This window comes from Arachis ipaensis, chromosome B9, assembly GCF_059453495.1.
Source record: "Arachis ipaensis isolate K30076 ecotype BB chromosome B9, ASM5945349v1, whole genome shotgun sequence".
NCBI classification, from domain to species: Eukaryota; Viridiplantae; Streptophyta; class Magnoliopsida; order Fabales; family Fabaceae; genus Arachis; species Arachis ipaensis.
The window spans coordinates 1,887,597-1,903,594 of record NC_142444.1 but is presented as its reverse complement, the minus strand read 5'-3'; the positions used below and the strand labels follow the sequence as shown (position 1 = coordinate 1,903,594).

Genomic DNA, 15,998 nt, shown 5'->3' with positions numbered 1-15,998 from the left:
ATTGAAGTAGAATAAAATGAATGAGCGCAGAATATGGACTGGAGTAGCGACAAAATGGAGCTAGCGATAGTCCCGGAAATCTAAAACAGGAAAAACTAAAATCGAATTAAAACAAGGACAAGACAGATTAAATGGTGGCATAATAGGACATGAAAGCTAGAGCAGAATCAAGGAAAAAGGCTGGACCGGGATAATGACAGGAACAGTTCAGCTCCGGCGGCAACGACGACTTGGTCCAGGTACATCCAAACGGCGACATGAACAACACAGCAGCAGACGTCCCTCCTTGGCGTTTCTTGGCGGCGGCCATAGCAGCAGCAGCAGCGGAGTTCCAACGGCGGCAGAACCTCCCTGCGACCACTTCTCTCTTCACACGCGTTCTGTTTCTCTCCCGGCGACAGATTTGGCGGTGCGAAACGAAGGCACGAACGGCCGCAATGGTGGCTGGGCTTGACGGCAACGACCCTTCCCGTGGCGGCTCTGGGTAGAACGGCGCGTCTTCCCTCTGTTTGCAAACCTCCATGGACGGCAACGATGAAGACCTCGACGGTGACGACGGCGACACGAGACGGTGACGCCTCCTTCTCCTTGCGCGGCTCTCTCTCCCTCGGTTCTGGCCTTCCTCGCGATGACACCACGGCAGCGACGGTGGCAGTGACACCCACCGGCGCCACCTCCCTTCCTTCTTCTTCTCTTCCCTCTCCGGTTCTCCCCCTCTTCTCTTTTCCTTTTCTATTCTTTTGTTCTGCTGTTGGAAGGGGTAAGGGTGGCTAGGGTTTTGGTGAGTGTGTGAGGGAGTGTGCTATGTAAAAGTTAGGGTTAGAATTTTGGTTTGGAAAAAAAAAGAGAAGGGTATTATAGGGATTTTACATTCTAGCCTCCTTAAAAAGAATTTTCGTCCTCGAAGATTGATATAATCTGCAAGACTTTATTTGGTTTTAGCACTTTACCAAACATGAAAAAGAAGTATAAAGAGATCTAAAAGTTATAAGATAGGTTTTTGTTAAAAATATGCGGTTGACATTCACCGACTCACATTTTCTTGACAGCTTTGATGTACATAGCACTCTTCACTTCGTTCGTCAATCTCCTCAAAATACCTTCTTACTTCATTCTTTCCTTGGTTCTGTAGTATATATCTACGGAAGCAACCGGTCTTACGTCATGTCTTAGAATTATATCTTTTCGAACTTCAGCATCAATAAGTTGTGTCCTAATGAATTAACGTATCGTTTGCTATATGGGAATCGCACGTGACACCGAAATAAGCACGGGTTTACTCAAAAGGATTCGAAACCTAGAAAGAGAATAGCAAACATCATAAATGGTGTTCGCACGAACGTGGAAGGATGTTTAAGATTGCAATTAAACAATGATGTACAGAAACAATGAAGTGTCCCAGAAAGAGAATCAATTGAATTTTAACGAAAAAATCTGAATCAAAAAATTTTTGATAGAAACAATAAAAGAAAAGATAGTGCATTAGGTCAAAACAAGTTTAAGTTGGATCAAAGAAGTACAAAGTTCACTAAAAGAAGATAACCAAAGTCAATGGCAGTGTTTTTTTTTTTTTTTTCAAAAAGATTTAAGTGGATGATTAGGGACACGATAAGGCAAGAAAAGAATCAAATCAATAACTTTTTCAAAGAAGATCTGGAACAAGAATTCGAGGAGAATATTAGAAGATATGATGTATTATAGTAAAGAAAGTTCAGATTACATCAAGGAGTTACATAGTTCACGTAAAGGAATGCAACGTCAACACATATGTTGTCGAGAATCTATGGGATAGCCAAAAGCACGACGATAAGATCGAGATATGCATAAGATGTAGGACGTGAAACAAAATAATCAAATTTCCAATTTCAACAAGGATTAAAACAAGGAACTCTTGATATGAAATATAGCGGAGTGAATGATAAATAAAATCACGCGGCACGATTATAGCGCATACTTCAACACAAACCATCCCAAGAAGAACACCTAACGTTCCCAAACTTAACGATTACCATTACTTAAATAAAAGAAACGAAAGAGTTTAGAAGAACTATTTCTCGCAAGTTATAATTTCTAGCTCTCCGTATGCACCATGCTAAACAATCATACCACAAGATGTGACGACGCTAGATAGAATATAGATTTTTTTTTCTTTCAACAAAACTAGAAAGCGAACAAAACAAAACAAAGTCCAGCAGAACAATATCATCATAGCATAAGAGGCTTTAGGGCATAAGTAATTGTTGAAATCACCGAAAAAGTTTCACCATATTCCTTATTCTATAACCATTCCTCATCAACGTCATCATCAAGACTCTAAAAAGGCCAAAAATAATGAAAGTATTGCAAATAATTGAGAGAGTAAATTAGGAAAAGGACATAGATGTTGCATCCAAAATTAGAAGCTAGCATATATAAAAAATGGTATCACTTAAAAATTTCTATTTCTAAACATCAACAACCATAACAAAACGAAATATTCAAACACAATCAATCAAAGCATACAGATAAAGAAAAGATTCAAAACAACCAAATGCAACGTATAATAAAAATCCAAAATAAATGAACCAGTTAAAAAAGGAAACTCATGAAAAGAAAGAAAAAAAATGATAAATTTACATCTTCAAGATCAAATTGTGATCAATCCATACCCATTATTTCCTAGGTTAACAAGCTATGACGGAACAACTCAAGATCAAACCCAAAAACTCAAAAAGAACTCACAGTACAAAAATTTATTCATCAATTTATTTAGAGTATAGACATCCCCAATTTTCATACATTACAAACAAGAAATTTTTCAATCTCCATCGCCCACAATTTCAGTGCAAGGTGTCAAATACAGATGGGCTAGCAATTTAAAATATTTTCGACATAATTCTATAATCATGAAAGAAAACTTATGTAACATATAGAAGTTTATGACTCAATATAGTATTTATTGTACAAGCACATAATTCTCAAGTGAGCATTACCATACTAATCATATGAATTTAAAAGGAAAAATTCTTCCTTGATATCTTAAAAGCAAAATATCTAAAGGAAATAGCATCAACCAATCGAGAGTCATCACTATATCATAAAGCCAATGACATATAAGTTGAGCAATTAGAATTTAGTTCTTTCACTCTTTGTTCATGGAAGAATAATAACAAAAATAACTAAATAAATAATCGCATAAGTATGAAAGTCAAGTTTAAACCATAAACACTTTATGAATAAGATAAGATATGAAAACCTCCTAGCTCACTATTAACTTATTTTAGCAATTTTCAACCAAGATTCATCAAGTTACAACCGCATCAATCACCAATTCAGCAACACTTACATATTATTAAACTACTTTACAGCAGCAACCAATAACCTCATGCATCCCTCAAAAGCAATTAACTCAGATTATTTATTTGTTAATAATCACTAATCAAGCAACATATATCAGCAAAGAACTATCTAAATTAGTAACTAACTCTCACATGCAAGTTACAATTTAACACATATTCAAGATAATCATCATATGCTTTATAATCATTAGAATATAACAAGGAAAAAAAAACTTGTATATAAACTTTGTTCAGCTTTGAGGATTTAGATATCTAGTCTTTTTCGTTGAAAATCAATAAAAATTATTTTTAATATGCAATATCTATAATCCCAATCTTACAAGGCACTACAAATCAAGAAAATTAATCTCTCTAAACTTTTGAGAATAAAAACTAGTTAAGAGCAGGAAAACTCTCAAAAAACTAAGATTGAGAGAATTCTCAAGTTTTATATCTTAGCCAAGAGCAAAATTCATTATTTAATCACCAACAAAAAGCAAGCGTTCATAATCTAGATATCACCTGAACAATCAGAAAAATAGTTCCATAACAGAAAAACCATATTTGACAACATAGTACCATAATAGAACCAAATCAGCAAATTAAAAAAAACTCAACCAAACTTCTAGGTTGAAAAACATTTCAATCCAGCCAATTAATCACCCAAATAATTCACTACACCTAAGTAGAGAAAATCATTAATCTAACAAACAACAATAACACTTCATTCATATGTTTATCGCATAATTCTTCTCCTTGAGCAACTGAATAACAATTTTTTTTTAAAATTATTGATTTGAAAGAAAGGATCACAAGCAACTCAAAATTTAGTCATAACTTCAAAGATTATCAACATAAAAATAAAAATTCAGATATCGCTTATCAAGTCCAAAACAAGGCATCTCGTTTAGTAACTCAATAAATTCATGCAACCCAAAATTTCAAATACAGCTCTATAAAGGAATTAGATAGTAATTCACAGCAAATACCAATCGGATCTTCTAAGTATTTCATGAAATATTGACATTAGGAATCATAGAGAACAACACAAAGACGAAAAAGATTAAAGCATGCATTCACAAAAAGGAAAAAGATTAGAACTAGCTACAAGGCAGGAATCGCGAACCGGAACCGAAACTGAAACTATTGCAAGAACACATTCGAGAAAGCCTAGCAAAGGATAAGGCAAGATTGGGTACAAAAGGACAAGAGTAGTAAAAAGAGGCAGAGGATAGATGATCACAATAATTAGAAGACAACAATGACATAAAGGACAAAGAGGACATTCCTATAGGCCTTTGATAGTGCCACAATTTGTACAAATAGGCGCGCTTCTATTTATACAATTGTAATCCTACCATAGGACACTTGCTCCATATTACACAGATTAAACCTAAGCTCTGATACCACTTTGTCATGGCCCAAAACGAGCCATGACCGGCGCTTAGGAAAATAATCCCTAGCAAGCCTAATCGACTCAACGATAAATTGAATAAAAAAAATAAAAAATATTTGAAATAGAAAATTACAATTTCTAAAATGAATAATTACATATTTTTAATAAAAGATAAAATAAATAAATATGGATGGATTCTGCCTGTGACATATGGAGCATATACATCTAGGAACTCGACAAAAATAGATACTTATTGCAGATCATGACTCTTGATTAGAAAATCTCACATAGTCAAGTATTTGTTCCTAAAAAATATTTTTAAAAAAAAGGGTGAGTTTTGCAACTCAGTGACTAGACAATACATCTATAATCCACATGAGACTATATAAACATTATTATCAAAGCAATTTAAATTAGAAAATAGCAGTTGATAATAATAAGTGAATCAATAAGGGAGTTCTCATACAGAAATCAAATCAAAAGTCCACACATGGGCGGCTCCACCTCTATGGGTAGCCCTTTCCTCTTGTGTGTCCTAACAGAATAACAGATCTAACGTGTGGCCTACACGTTAGGCTAGCAACACCCCTGCTAGCTGGAGTCTGAGTCAGATGCATCTAAGTTAACGTCATAACCGCCGTTAACTACGGTTTTCTAATACGAGCCTCCCAGACCAATTCAAAACATATAGTTTCAAATACAATGAATCTTCAATCTCTCAAATATATAAGGTATCGAATCAAATCAATCAGATAATATTTTTTTTTATCATAAATCTTTTCAAATTATACTTTCTCAATCATAAAAACATATTTCATAATTTTAAAGTGAGTGCCAACAAATACTTTAATATTTCAAAAGTATATATTCGAATAAAATCAATATTCTAAATTCATATAAAGCTTTATCAAACACATATATAGTCTCATGTAAATCTCTAAAGTATGAATTTCATAAAAATAATTATTCAGCTATAATAAATCAATTATTCTAATCAAATCAAAGTTCTTCAATAACAGTTTTATAAATATAATTAAAAACTCATAATAGCATAAACCAAAAGTTTAACGGTTATAAATGTAAAGCTTATAGCATGGTCCTAACGGACCGAAGAGACCAAATCCAGAGTGTCGAATTTAAGATAAGGAGGATTGAAGTAGAATAAAACGAATGAGCGCAGAATTTAGACCGGAGTAGCGACAAAATAGAGTTGGCGATAATCCCGGAAATCTAAAACAGGCAAAACTAAAATTGAATTAAAACAAGAACAAGACAGATTAAATAGTGACATAATAGGATATGAAAGCTAGAGCGGAATCAAAAAAAAGGCTGGACTGGGATAATGACAGAAACAGTTCAGCTCCAGTGGCAACTACGACTTGGTTCAGGTACATCCAAACGGCGGCAGGAACAACGCAGCAGCAGACGTCCCTCCATGGCGTTTCTTGGCGGCAGAGGCGCGGCGGCCATAGCAGCAGCAGCAGCGGAGTTCCAACGGCGGCAGAACGTCCCTGCGACCACTTCTCTCTCCACGCGCGTTCTGTTTCTCTCCCGGCGACAGATCTGGCGGCGCGAAACGGAGGCACGAACGGCCGCGATGGTGGCTGGGCTTGACGGCAACGACCCTTCCCGTGGCGGCTCTGGGTAGAACGGCGCGTCTTCCCTCTGTTTGCAAACCTCCATGGACGGCAACGATGAAGACCTCGACGGCGACGACGGCGACACGAGACGGTGACGCCTCCTTCTCCTTGCGCGGCTCTCTCTCCCTCGGTTCTGGCCTTCCTCGCGATGACACCACGGCGGCGACGGTGGCAGTGACGCCCACCGGCGCCACCTCCCTTCCTTCCTCTTCTCTTCCCTCTCCGGTTCTCCCCCTCTTCTCTTTTCCTTTTCTGTTCTTTTGTTCTGCTGTTGGAAGGGGTAAGGGTGGCTAGGGTTTTGGTGAGTGTGTGAGGGAGTGTGCTATGTCAAAGTTAGGGTTAGAATTTTGGTTTGGAAAAAAAAAAGAGAAGGATATTACAGGGATTTTACAGTAATGTGTATATACCCATCTTAATTCAGTTACTAATGTTTGATCATAGCACTATGGAAGAGGATGAAACTTGCTATGCTTAGACATTTGTTTTATGATTTTCTTTGAATAAACACACATTGCATGCTGGAGATTATGCTTATCAATTAAAAATAACAGTAACTTTTTATATCCTATTTAGGAGGTTTAACCTGTATAATTTATCATTAGCTGTTTCTTTTCAGGAGAATTTGTTGCTAAAGGAGCAAATTCAGGTGCTGATTAAGGAAAGAAATTCTTTCAAAAATGCGTTTAGAATCCAGCATGAGCGTTTTTCTGAATATGATGAAAAGAACCAAGAGTTGCAGCATTTGAAGCAGTTAGTATCTCAATATCAAGAACAGATCAGAACTCTTGGGGTCAGTATCAATTTTATTTCTATTTCACACTAGGCTCACAGTTCTCTATTGGGAAAATATTTTGCAATAATCTCATTATTTGATTTAAATTTCTCCTTGATAACATGCATTTGTATATTCCAATATAACCTTGTCAGTTTTACCATTGTCTTAAATCTCCCATAACTTATTTCATCATTTTAAAATAACTATCTATACTTATAAAGCTACACACATTAGTAGTAAATTGCAGGTCCTTTAATGCGTATTGATGTTGAGTTACATGGTTTTGTTGGCAGGTGAACAACTATGCTTTGGCAATGCATTTAAAGCAAGCTCAACAGAGCAACCCCTTTCCAGGGCATTTCCCTCCTGATGTCTTCTAATTGCACAATGCAAATATTAGGAATATGTCATAATAAAGCTAGCAAAGTAGCTGAATTTTTTGGTTGGGTCTAAGGTTCTGTCATTATTAGTTTCTGAGGGGGAAGGTAGGAATTGCATTCCATATGTTGTTATAATTTGATGTTGTAAGATGTTTTCAGTTAATTCAATTATCGCGGTTTCATTACTCCATTTTGTTGTCTTTTATTTTACGTTTAGTTTTTAATTGTTAGCACTGAGCAAGAAGCATATTTTGCTCTTAGAGCTGCTTTCTCTCTAATATTGTTCATAAATGAAACATGTTTGACTGTTGAGCATTGCACTTATTCGTGCAACGTTTTCACTTTTATTTACTTAAATTCTTAGAGAAAATTTAAACTAAAAATCCCCATCTCGTTATTGTGGGTCAGCTCCTCGTTCAATTTAAATTTTTAAAAATTATCAAAAGAAACTAACCATGGTTATGTGCTCAATTTGTTCTAGATTGTAGCTGCGAATAATTGAGGCATACCATTGCTCTCCTTTATCTCTCTTCCTATGCAAAATTCTCTGAAATTCTGAATCTTATTATCTATCAATGCAAGCACTGAAAAACCTTTGCATAATATTTCACAGGCCAATGGTGATACCACAAAAAAGTTATTCTTTACAAAATACAGAGAATTAAGTGGTATGTAAAGATGCTTCAAGATAGATGTTTGGTTAAATTTAGTTAAAAAGAGTGTTAGGGGATAATAAATTTTGTGATTTGTAGCTATCAATTAGCCATTATTGGTGTTTTTAATAGTGTGAGATTTTATTCAATGGTATGAGATTATTCACTTTTCTTTTGCTAGTTAAGTGTTGGCCAGATTTTAATGAAAGTGCTGTCTACCTAGATTTTCTCTTTAGTTAAAACATTAACTTAGTAGCATTCTTCTTAAAATTGTATCCCTCCAAATTTAAACCCAATCTTTACTCTTTGGGACTCAAATACAGACAACAATAGACAAATCCACATGCTCGAATAATGTTTTATTCATCATCAAGAACATATAGCAAACTAGAAAAAGCAATAGATCGTCCGTAATATTGTGTTGATTCTGTTCTCTAGAATTAATTCTACATTGCACTTGAGACTTCTTCTTGGCTTCTCTGAAATCACTTGGTTGAAACTAGCTCCTTGACGCTAGCAGGAACGAAGCACTGAGATTATGGCTATCTTAGTTTGTTGTTGAAAGAAAGGATAACATATGCAGACACTGTTTTCTAATGCTTTCATACAAGACAATTTCTTATAGTTTTTACAGAATGAATAATTAGTTTGAGGATCTTCAAAATTACTCTTAGCAAGCTTGTCAAGAGAGACATGTAGCATTGTTCTCAACTCTGAAAGAAAAGTATATGCTCTATTTAAATTTTCATTAGGTGAAATATAAGTAACTTGGAATTTCCGATAACTCTTTTTTCTCTCTCTCTTAACAGTGGAACTTTTTAAGTGTGTTTGATTTTGTATTTGCAAATCTGGATTAGTATTAATGTGATTGTAATTATAGGATTGATTTCGATTGAAATTCGTCTAGTAATAACTATAATATTATATGCACATCAAAAATATAAAATAAACTAGCAATCTTTAGATTGTCCATGATAAGCAAATCCTTGTGCAGCCTTAAAAAATTGTCCATGCTAATGTTTAGATTTGGATGCGGAGAAAGTTGTTTGTATTTTAGGCCTGGATGATTGCTTAACTTGTTTGGTTAATTGCTTTTCGGCTTCTTCTAGTCCCTTCAGTTCTTGTTCTAACCAAGAGGGTACCACATACTCTTATAAAAGGAGAAGAAAAGAACATGAATCATTCTTTGAGTGTGTCTTTTGGGTTGATTAGAGTTAATTCTGTTTTCTAGAATTAATTCTTCATTGTCCTTACGCATAGATATCAAACAAGAAATCATGCATATTGTTTTATTCGTTGCACGTGTATAGCTTTTGTAGAATGAATAATTGGTTTGAGGATCTTTAAAATTAGGAAAGGTACAGGTAGACAATGAAAATATTAAATAATGTGAACAATAAATATATCGGATGTTCAATTTACTAGGTGTTCGGATGTTCAATTCACTAGGTATGTGAATGGTTATTCTAATATTAAGATTTAGATGAGTAATTTGGAGTGTATTGTATTTTACTTGAATTGGGCCAATTTTAAGACCCGTTGTTCATGTTGTTAAAAAAAAAAAGTCAATCCTTAAAATTATTCTTACTAAGTTTGTCAAGAGAAACATGCAGTGTTGTTCTCAACTCTTACAATTACAAACGCCAATTCTACGTTTTCTTCTCAATTATTGATGATGGTAGTAATGTTTGCTTGGTGAACATAAATTCTGTCAGTAATAAGAGTACATTGAAATTTTGAAATAATAATTCAACTGAAGCATTTAAGGTTACGTATATATTATTTGGTATCGATGTGATTTTGATCAAAATTGGTTTAGTATCAATATCACCATGATTGATATTAAAAAATAGTATATATATACTAATAGCTTATTAATATTGAATAACATTTATGTCACAAGTAAGCACTGTTAGATGATGATAATCAAAATTAAGTTGGAAAGCTAATTTAAAAAATAAAAACATAATTAATCCTTGATATCTTGGCATATAGATATAATATAAGTGGAATCATTCAAGTTTTATGAAGCTAGCTAATCCAAATAAACAATTGAAATCTTTTTAGATAATCAAACAAATGATTAAGATGGATAACAGGATAATATTCAAATACAAATTATTGTCCACATACTCATCATGCAATGTGAGTGATGGTTTATTCATAATTAAACACACAAAAGTGAAAAAATAAAAAATAAAAGATGTTCCATAACATTGTTTTATTTAGGAAGCTTTAGGGTGCATGGCAAACCATGTCTGGATGAATGTGAGAACAAGGCCAAGTGTGGCGGCCAACAAAGCAATGATGGTCCATGGCGAGCGAAAAAACGTGTTAGAGGCCTCTCCCATCCAAGACAACATTCTGATCCTGCCTCGTTTGGACTCAAAATGTGAATGGATTTGAAGGCTAATGTGAGCGAAGAATAGTGTCTCAGGCACAAGAATGGTGTCCATCTTATTAAACAGGTCGGCGACTTCCTTGTCATTGGCAAGTTCGTTGATAATTATGCCGGCCATTCTCAGCTCCTTGACATCCTCCGGTTGGTCGATGAGAGAGCTCATGAAGACTAAAAATGAGCTGACCTCGAAGTTGTTGCGAAAATCAGGAGACATCTCGAAGGCCACTAGGTTGAAGAATATATAAGGTGTTGAGCCATCCACTATGAGTTTTGGAAGCTGCAGCATCCCATCATTGAAGCTGGGGTATAACGAGTTGTGGGAATCTTTTGTCACACGAATCCCAGCTGCCTTGAGTTCCCGGATGGTACCAATCCTGTACTTCCTGAGGTGCAGGGATCCCCTCTTCATCGGTATCAAATTGATAGCTTCGTAGATTGTGTGTTGGCCTCTCATTAAGAGGGCCTTCCTCAGATAATCAAGAAGATGGACGGGGTCCTCATCATCATCTCCATCCACTGCTACCTTCACTTCTTCATTCTCTCTTTTCTTTCGGGGAAGCTTGGGTGCCGTCTCAACCTTAATACCATGAACTTGGAGGAAGTTGCAGAGGCATTTTTGGAGCCTTTCTTGGTCCTGACACAAGAGCCTGAGTAATTGGAAAGGAACCTGGTTGTTCATGATAAGCAGATCCTGGTGCACCCGTACAAGCTTGTCCATGCTAATCTTTAGCTCTTGCTCTGGATCAACCCACAAGTCTGATTTTTCCAGCAATTCTAGCACACAACATCCATCCACTATCAAACTAGATGCGTACAACCCGCGAGGGTTATCGTATAATTTCAACCACATCGGTTTCAGTGACCATGTGTTCTCCTCCCAGAGTTCCCTAAATAAATCTTCAACCTTTAGGTTAGTATCCTTAAGATACATTGCTGCCCATGCTTCTTTATACCGCCATCCTTTCGATTGACGATCGGACGGATGAAATGAAATGATCTGAGGCCAGTAATATCTTTCAAACTCAACCTTTCCACCCATGAACTCTCTTTGTATTTTAGGCCTTGAAACTCTGTTGCCTTCTCCACTTAACTGCTTCTCTGATTCTTCTAATGTCTTAAACAGATTATCCCTTTCTTCTATTTTAAACCTTTCTTGTATTTCAGAATTTGAACGAGTAATAAGCCCTGTATCCGATTCTTCTAACATCGGGGTAAGGGCCGAATGTTCCATTGTTGGTTGAGGTGAGAAAACAAACCAGGTACTTTCTCTCTTTATGCACAGCCCAGGTGACAAATACAAATGATTCTTTATGAGAAGTGAATAGAATCAATTCCAGTCTGTTCTAAACCTTCTACAAGTAAGGAAACAAGTTTATGAAGCCTTTCTATTTTCCTACTCTGTTCTAAACTTCTAACGATCATAGCTGTCATAACCGAACCAGGATCGAACTGGTCAAGTTATTGGCAAAAGATTCGATGGTCTCAGAAGGTTTGGTCTCATAACAAAGCATGTTTTTTAAGTTTTTCAATAACTACTAAATAGTCAGCTTCTAATTTTAATTACAAATTAACATCATATATTTTATTTAATCATAAAAACTATTTTTTATTTTATAAATTATTATTTTATCATTCATCTATTATATTTATTAATAATAAAAAACAAAAACAAAAACAATAACGAATTAGATCTTTCATTCATCGTAATAATTTTTTGACAATTCCAATGATCCATTACATCCGTCGAGAATTTTGAAATCGTGTTTCTTAAAAAAAATCAATCCATTGAATTAACAAAACAATCGATTGAATTTCAAGTTTCTCATAATTCAATCAATTTATAAACCATTAATCACGACGCGATTCAAAATTTATAAAAACGATATGAAAATTGAGCGCGGCGCAATTCAAAATTCAATATACATATATATAAGAAAATTAAGAAAATTAAAAATAAGAAAATTATCAATTTACCAAAGATTTCTTATAAATCTTCTGATTATGTCCAAAATAGGCATTTACCGATGGAAATGCAATCCCCAAGAAATCTGAATTCAATATTTTACCTCTTGATCAAGGAGGCCTTCAACATGCAATTATGCAGCCGAGTGAGGTCTGATACAGCTATAAAGATTTCACATTTTTTCCTGATATTGATTTTGTGTCTCGAGTCATATAAGACTCAATTCAATTTTTACGATAGACTGAGTGTACTAATAATACATTGATACAGATTAAGGCTGCAATCGCAGTTATGCGCAATGTTCGAGGTTTACCCCTGCACAAGATTTCAAGAAAAATCGATTATTTTGTGATAAACTGAAGACCAATCCAATCGATTGAGTTATGGGAACTTAAAATTCAATCGATTGTTTTGTTAATCCAATCGATTGATTTTTTAAGAAACATGATAAATTTTTCATCGATTGGGATTGCCAAAAGTTATTACAATCAATGGAAGATCTAATTCGTTATTGTTTTTGTTTTTATCGTTAATAAACATAATAGATAACTGATAAAATAATAATTTATAAAATAAAAAATAATTTTTATAATTAGCTAAAATATATGAAATTAATTTGTAATTAAAATTAGAAAAGGACTATTTAACAGTTATTAAAAAACTTAAACAACATGTTTTGTTGTGGGACCATTTAATGGTCCAAACGTTCTGGGACCATCGAATCCGGTGCCCAAGTTATTGGGTTACTGGGTTATTAGTTCAACCAATGGATCACTGGTTAAATCGGTTAATCCGGTCCTATGTAAATAAAAAATAAAAAATAATAAAAAATTTAAAATACATATTTTTATTAACATTTTAAGAATTTTAAGAATATTCAGTTATTCTAAAATAATATTAAACAGAAATAACAATTATTTTGTTAATTTTACTTTATCATAAATATTTTATTTTGTTTTTATATTAAAATAATAATTATTTTCAAATTTTAATAATTTATTAATAAATTTATATCTATTATACTATTATATACTATAAGTATTTATTAAAAAATAATATTTATAGATATTATATAATTATAAAAAAATAAATAAATTTATAATTATTGTTAAATAAAAATATAATTAATTTAAAAATAAATGAGTTTATAATTAAAATTAAAATAAATTAAATAAAAATAAATTATTTGATAAAAGATATCTATATATATAATAATTTGTAATTATATTAACTAGAATTGTGATAACAATACAGGGGTTTGAAACCCAACCCATCCGATTTTAACAACACTGCTAATGATCCAATATTTTTATTTTTTATTTTTGGTAATTGTTTTTTAAAGTATTTATAACGATATTCTTAAATGCTGATATATGTTTTTTACTTTTTATTATATTTTTTCATTAAATTCGTTTTATATTTCAAATATAATTTCACCAAATAGTTCCATTGTAATTTATGGTTGTAAAAAGCAAAATATTCAATTAACATAAAATTTAGTTGCTAATATAATTCACATATTTTTTAATAAAATATATTCTTTATAGGGGCCAATGGTGTAAAGCTACTTACACAGATATCATACAAGACAATTTCTTGTAGTTTTTTATAGAATGAATAATTGGTTTGAGGATCTTCAAAATTACTCTCAGCAAGCTTGCCAAGAGAGACATGTAGCGTTGTTCCCATCTCTGAAAGAAAAGTATATGCTCTATTCTGTGAATTTTCATTAGGTGAAATATAAGTAACTGGAATTTCCAATAACTCTTTTTTCTCCCCCTCTTAACAGTGGAATTTTTAAAGTGTGTTTAGTTTTGTATTTGCAAATGTGGATTGGTATTAATGTGATTTTATATGCAGCAATCTATTCATCAAGAAAACTAAGTTTATCATCCTAAAATAAGCAGGAAAATTATATTCCAGCAGATGCATAAGTAAGGTTATTTTATTTATTGATATATTTTCCCTTAATAAGTTATGATATGAAGCTTTAGGGTGGAGAGCGAACCACAGTGTCTCAGGCACCATAATCTTGTATTTTAGGCCTTGAAGCATTGCTTGCTTTTTCAGTTATTTGCTTCCACGATTCTTCTAGTTTCTCACATTGTTCCTCTGACCACCTACAGGATGTGCAGGCAGCAGGCACCTTCTCTTGACAATTCACATGAAGTATGCATTTGTTCTTTAAGTTTAATTTTGATGCACTGACACGTGCAATTTGTTTTTTTGGATGACTATTCATGCGGTTAATGTGAAAGATAATTATTTTTACTGATATAGCATTACGTAATTGAATATACGTATAAAGTTTTACACTGACCAGTGCATCAAAATTAAATTATTGTTCTTTTAGTGTTTCTTTTGAAAAAGTATTGGGGTGATTAGACCTGATTTTACTTTCTAGAATTAATTATACATTGCACTTTAGATGACTTCTTGGCTTCTCTTAGCAGGTTCAATCAAGGCGTGTTACGATAAATCTCGAACAAAAGAAAGAAAGAAAGAAAAGTAGTTGTGCTAATGTTATAAGTATGAGCATTGCATAAAATTAGTCATACATTGAAGAAAATAAAAAAGAGTGAGGAGTTTATAAGATGAAAAACTCATTTATTATTTGTTATCTTAAAGTTTTGAATTAGACGTGATGTCTTCTCTTGTGTTAAGAGAGACATGTAGTATTGTTCTGAACTCTGAAAGAAAAGTATAAGCTACGTTTCAGTGAATTTTTATTAGGGGAGATATATGTTAAAAGTGGAAATTTAAATACACAAATCCTTTTTATCTTATAATTACAAATGCCACCTTCTCCGTTTTATTTTATTTTGCCTAGTTTAGTTAGATGGCAATGTCTGCCTGGTGAACATAAATTCTGTCATATTTGGCTTTGATCAAAATTAGTTTAGTATCACCATGATTTATATTTGAAGACTACTAATGGAATAAACATTGTTGAAAATCCTTTTCCTCCACGAACTCCATTGTTGAATGCACAATATAGAGTAGGTAGGTTACTTGGTCTGATTATGCAGGGGAGAAGGAGTGTGAATGATTTGTTTTACTTACCCGTTTTGCTTTCTAATTCAAGCACCCTCAAAGTCTTTGATTATGTGTTTTTAGAGCATGTCACATGTCACATGTTTTAGTGAACTTCTTTTAATACATTATTACATTAACTTTGATTATGTCAACCTCCATGTCTTTGATTAAGTGTTTTTTAACCAATGTCATTGTTTGAGATTACTTGTTTGAATTTTATATTCAATCTTTTGTGCATATCATTTTAAATTTTTGTATAGCATAAAGAACCAGTAATATGACATGAGCACTTAAATTATAATTGAATAGTAATACTATTTTTTTTTTTCTAAGAACTCATTCATATAGACAGACTTTCTTTGTCAACTACTTCCTTTGTTTAATTTTAACACCATCTTCTATTCTTCATTTCTGTGAATATTATAGCTTTTAACAGC

At 33.3% G+C, this 15,998-nt stretch overlaps 2 protein-coding genes across 2 annotated transcripts; one reads left to right on the top strand and one right to left on the bottom strand.

Annotated features, from left to right (window-relative positions):
- The first annotated feature begins 5,999 nt into the window (after positions 1-5,999).
- On the top strand, positions 6,000-7,696 carry LOC107614685 (uncharacterized). The gene is made up of 3 exons (XM_016316827.3): positions 6,000-6,578; positions 6,970-7,143; positions 7,422-7,696. Exons 1-3 carry the CDS (start codon positions 6,408-6,410, stop codon positions 7,506-7,508), a joined length of 432 nt encoding a protein of 143 aa, XP_016172313.1. The 5' UTR covers positions 6,000-6,407; the 3' UTR covers positions 7,509-7,696.
- Positions 7,697-10,206: 2,510 nt separating this feature from the next.
- LOC107614686 (UPF0481 protein At3g47200-like) lies at positions 10,207-11,862 on the bottom strand. Its single transcript, XM_016316829.2, has one exon. It carries the CDS (start codon positions 11,791-11,793, stop codon positions 10,387-10,389), a length of 1,407 nt encoding a protein of 468 aa, XP_016172315.1. The 5' UTR covers positions 11,794-11,862; the 3' UTR covers positions 10,207-10,386.
- Between the last annotated feature and the right edge of the window lie 4,136 nt (positions 11,863-15,998).

Coding starts and splice junctions, on each gene's coding strand:
- LOC107614686 (XM_016316829.2), bottom strand. CDS start 11,793: ATGGAACATTCGGCCCTTACCCCGATGTTAGAAGAATCGGATACAGGG.
- LOC107614685 (XM_016316827.3), top strand. CDS start 6,408: ATGAAGACCTCGACGGCGACGACGGCGACACGAGACGGTGACGCCTCC. Junction 6,579..6,969: donor CCTCTTCTCTTCCCTCTCCG/GTTCTCCCCCTC, acceptor GTTTCTTTTCAG/GAGAATTTGTTGCTAAAGGA. Junction 7,144..7,421: donor AACAGATCAGAACTCTTGGG/GTCAGTATCAAT, acceptor TTTTGTTGGCAG/GTGAACAACTATGCTTTGGC.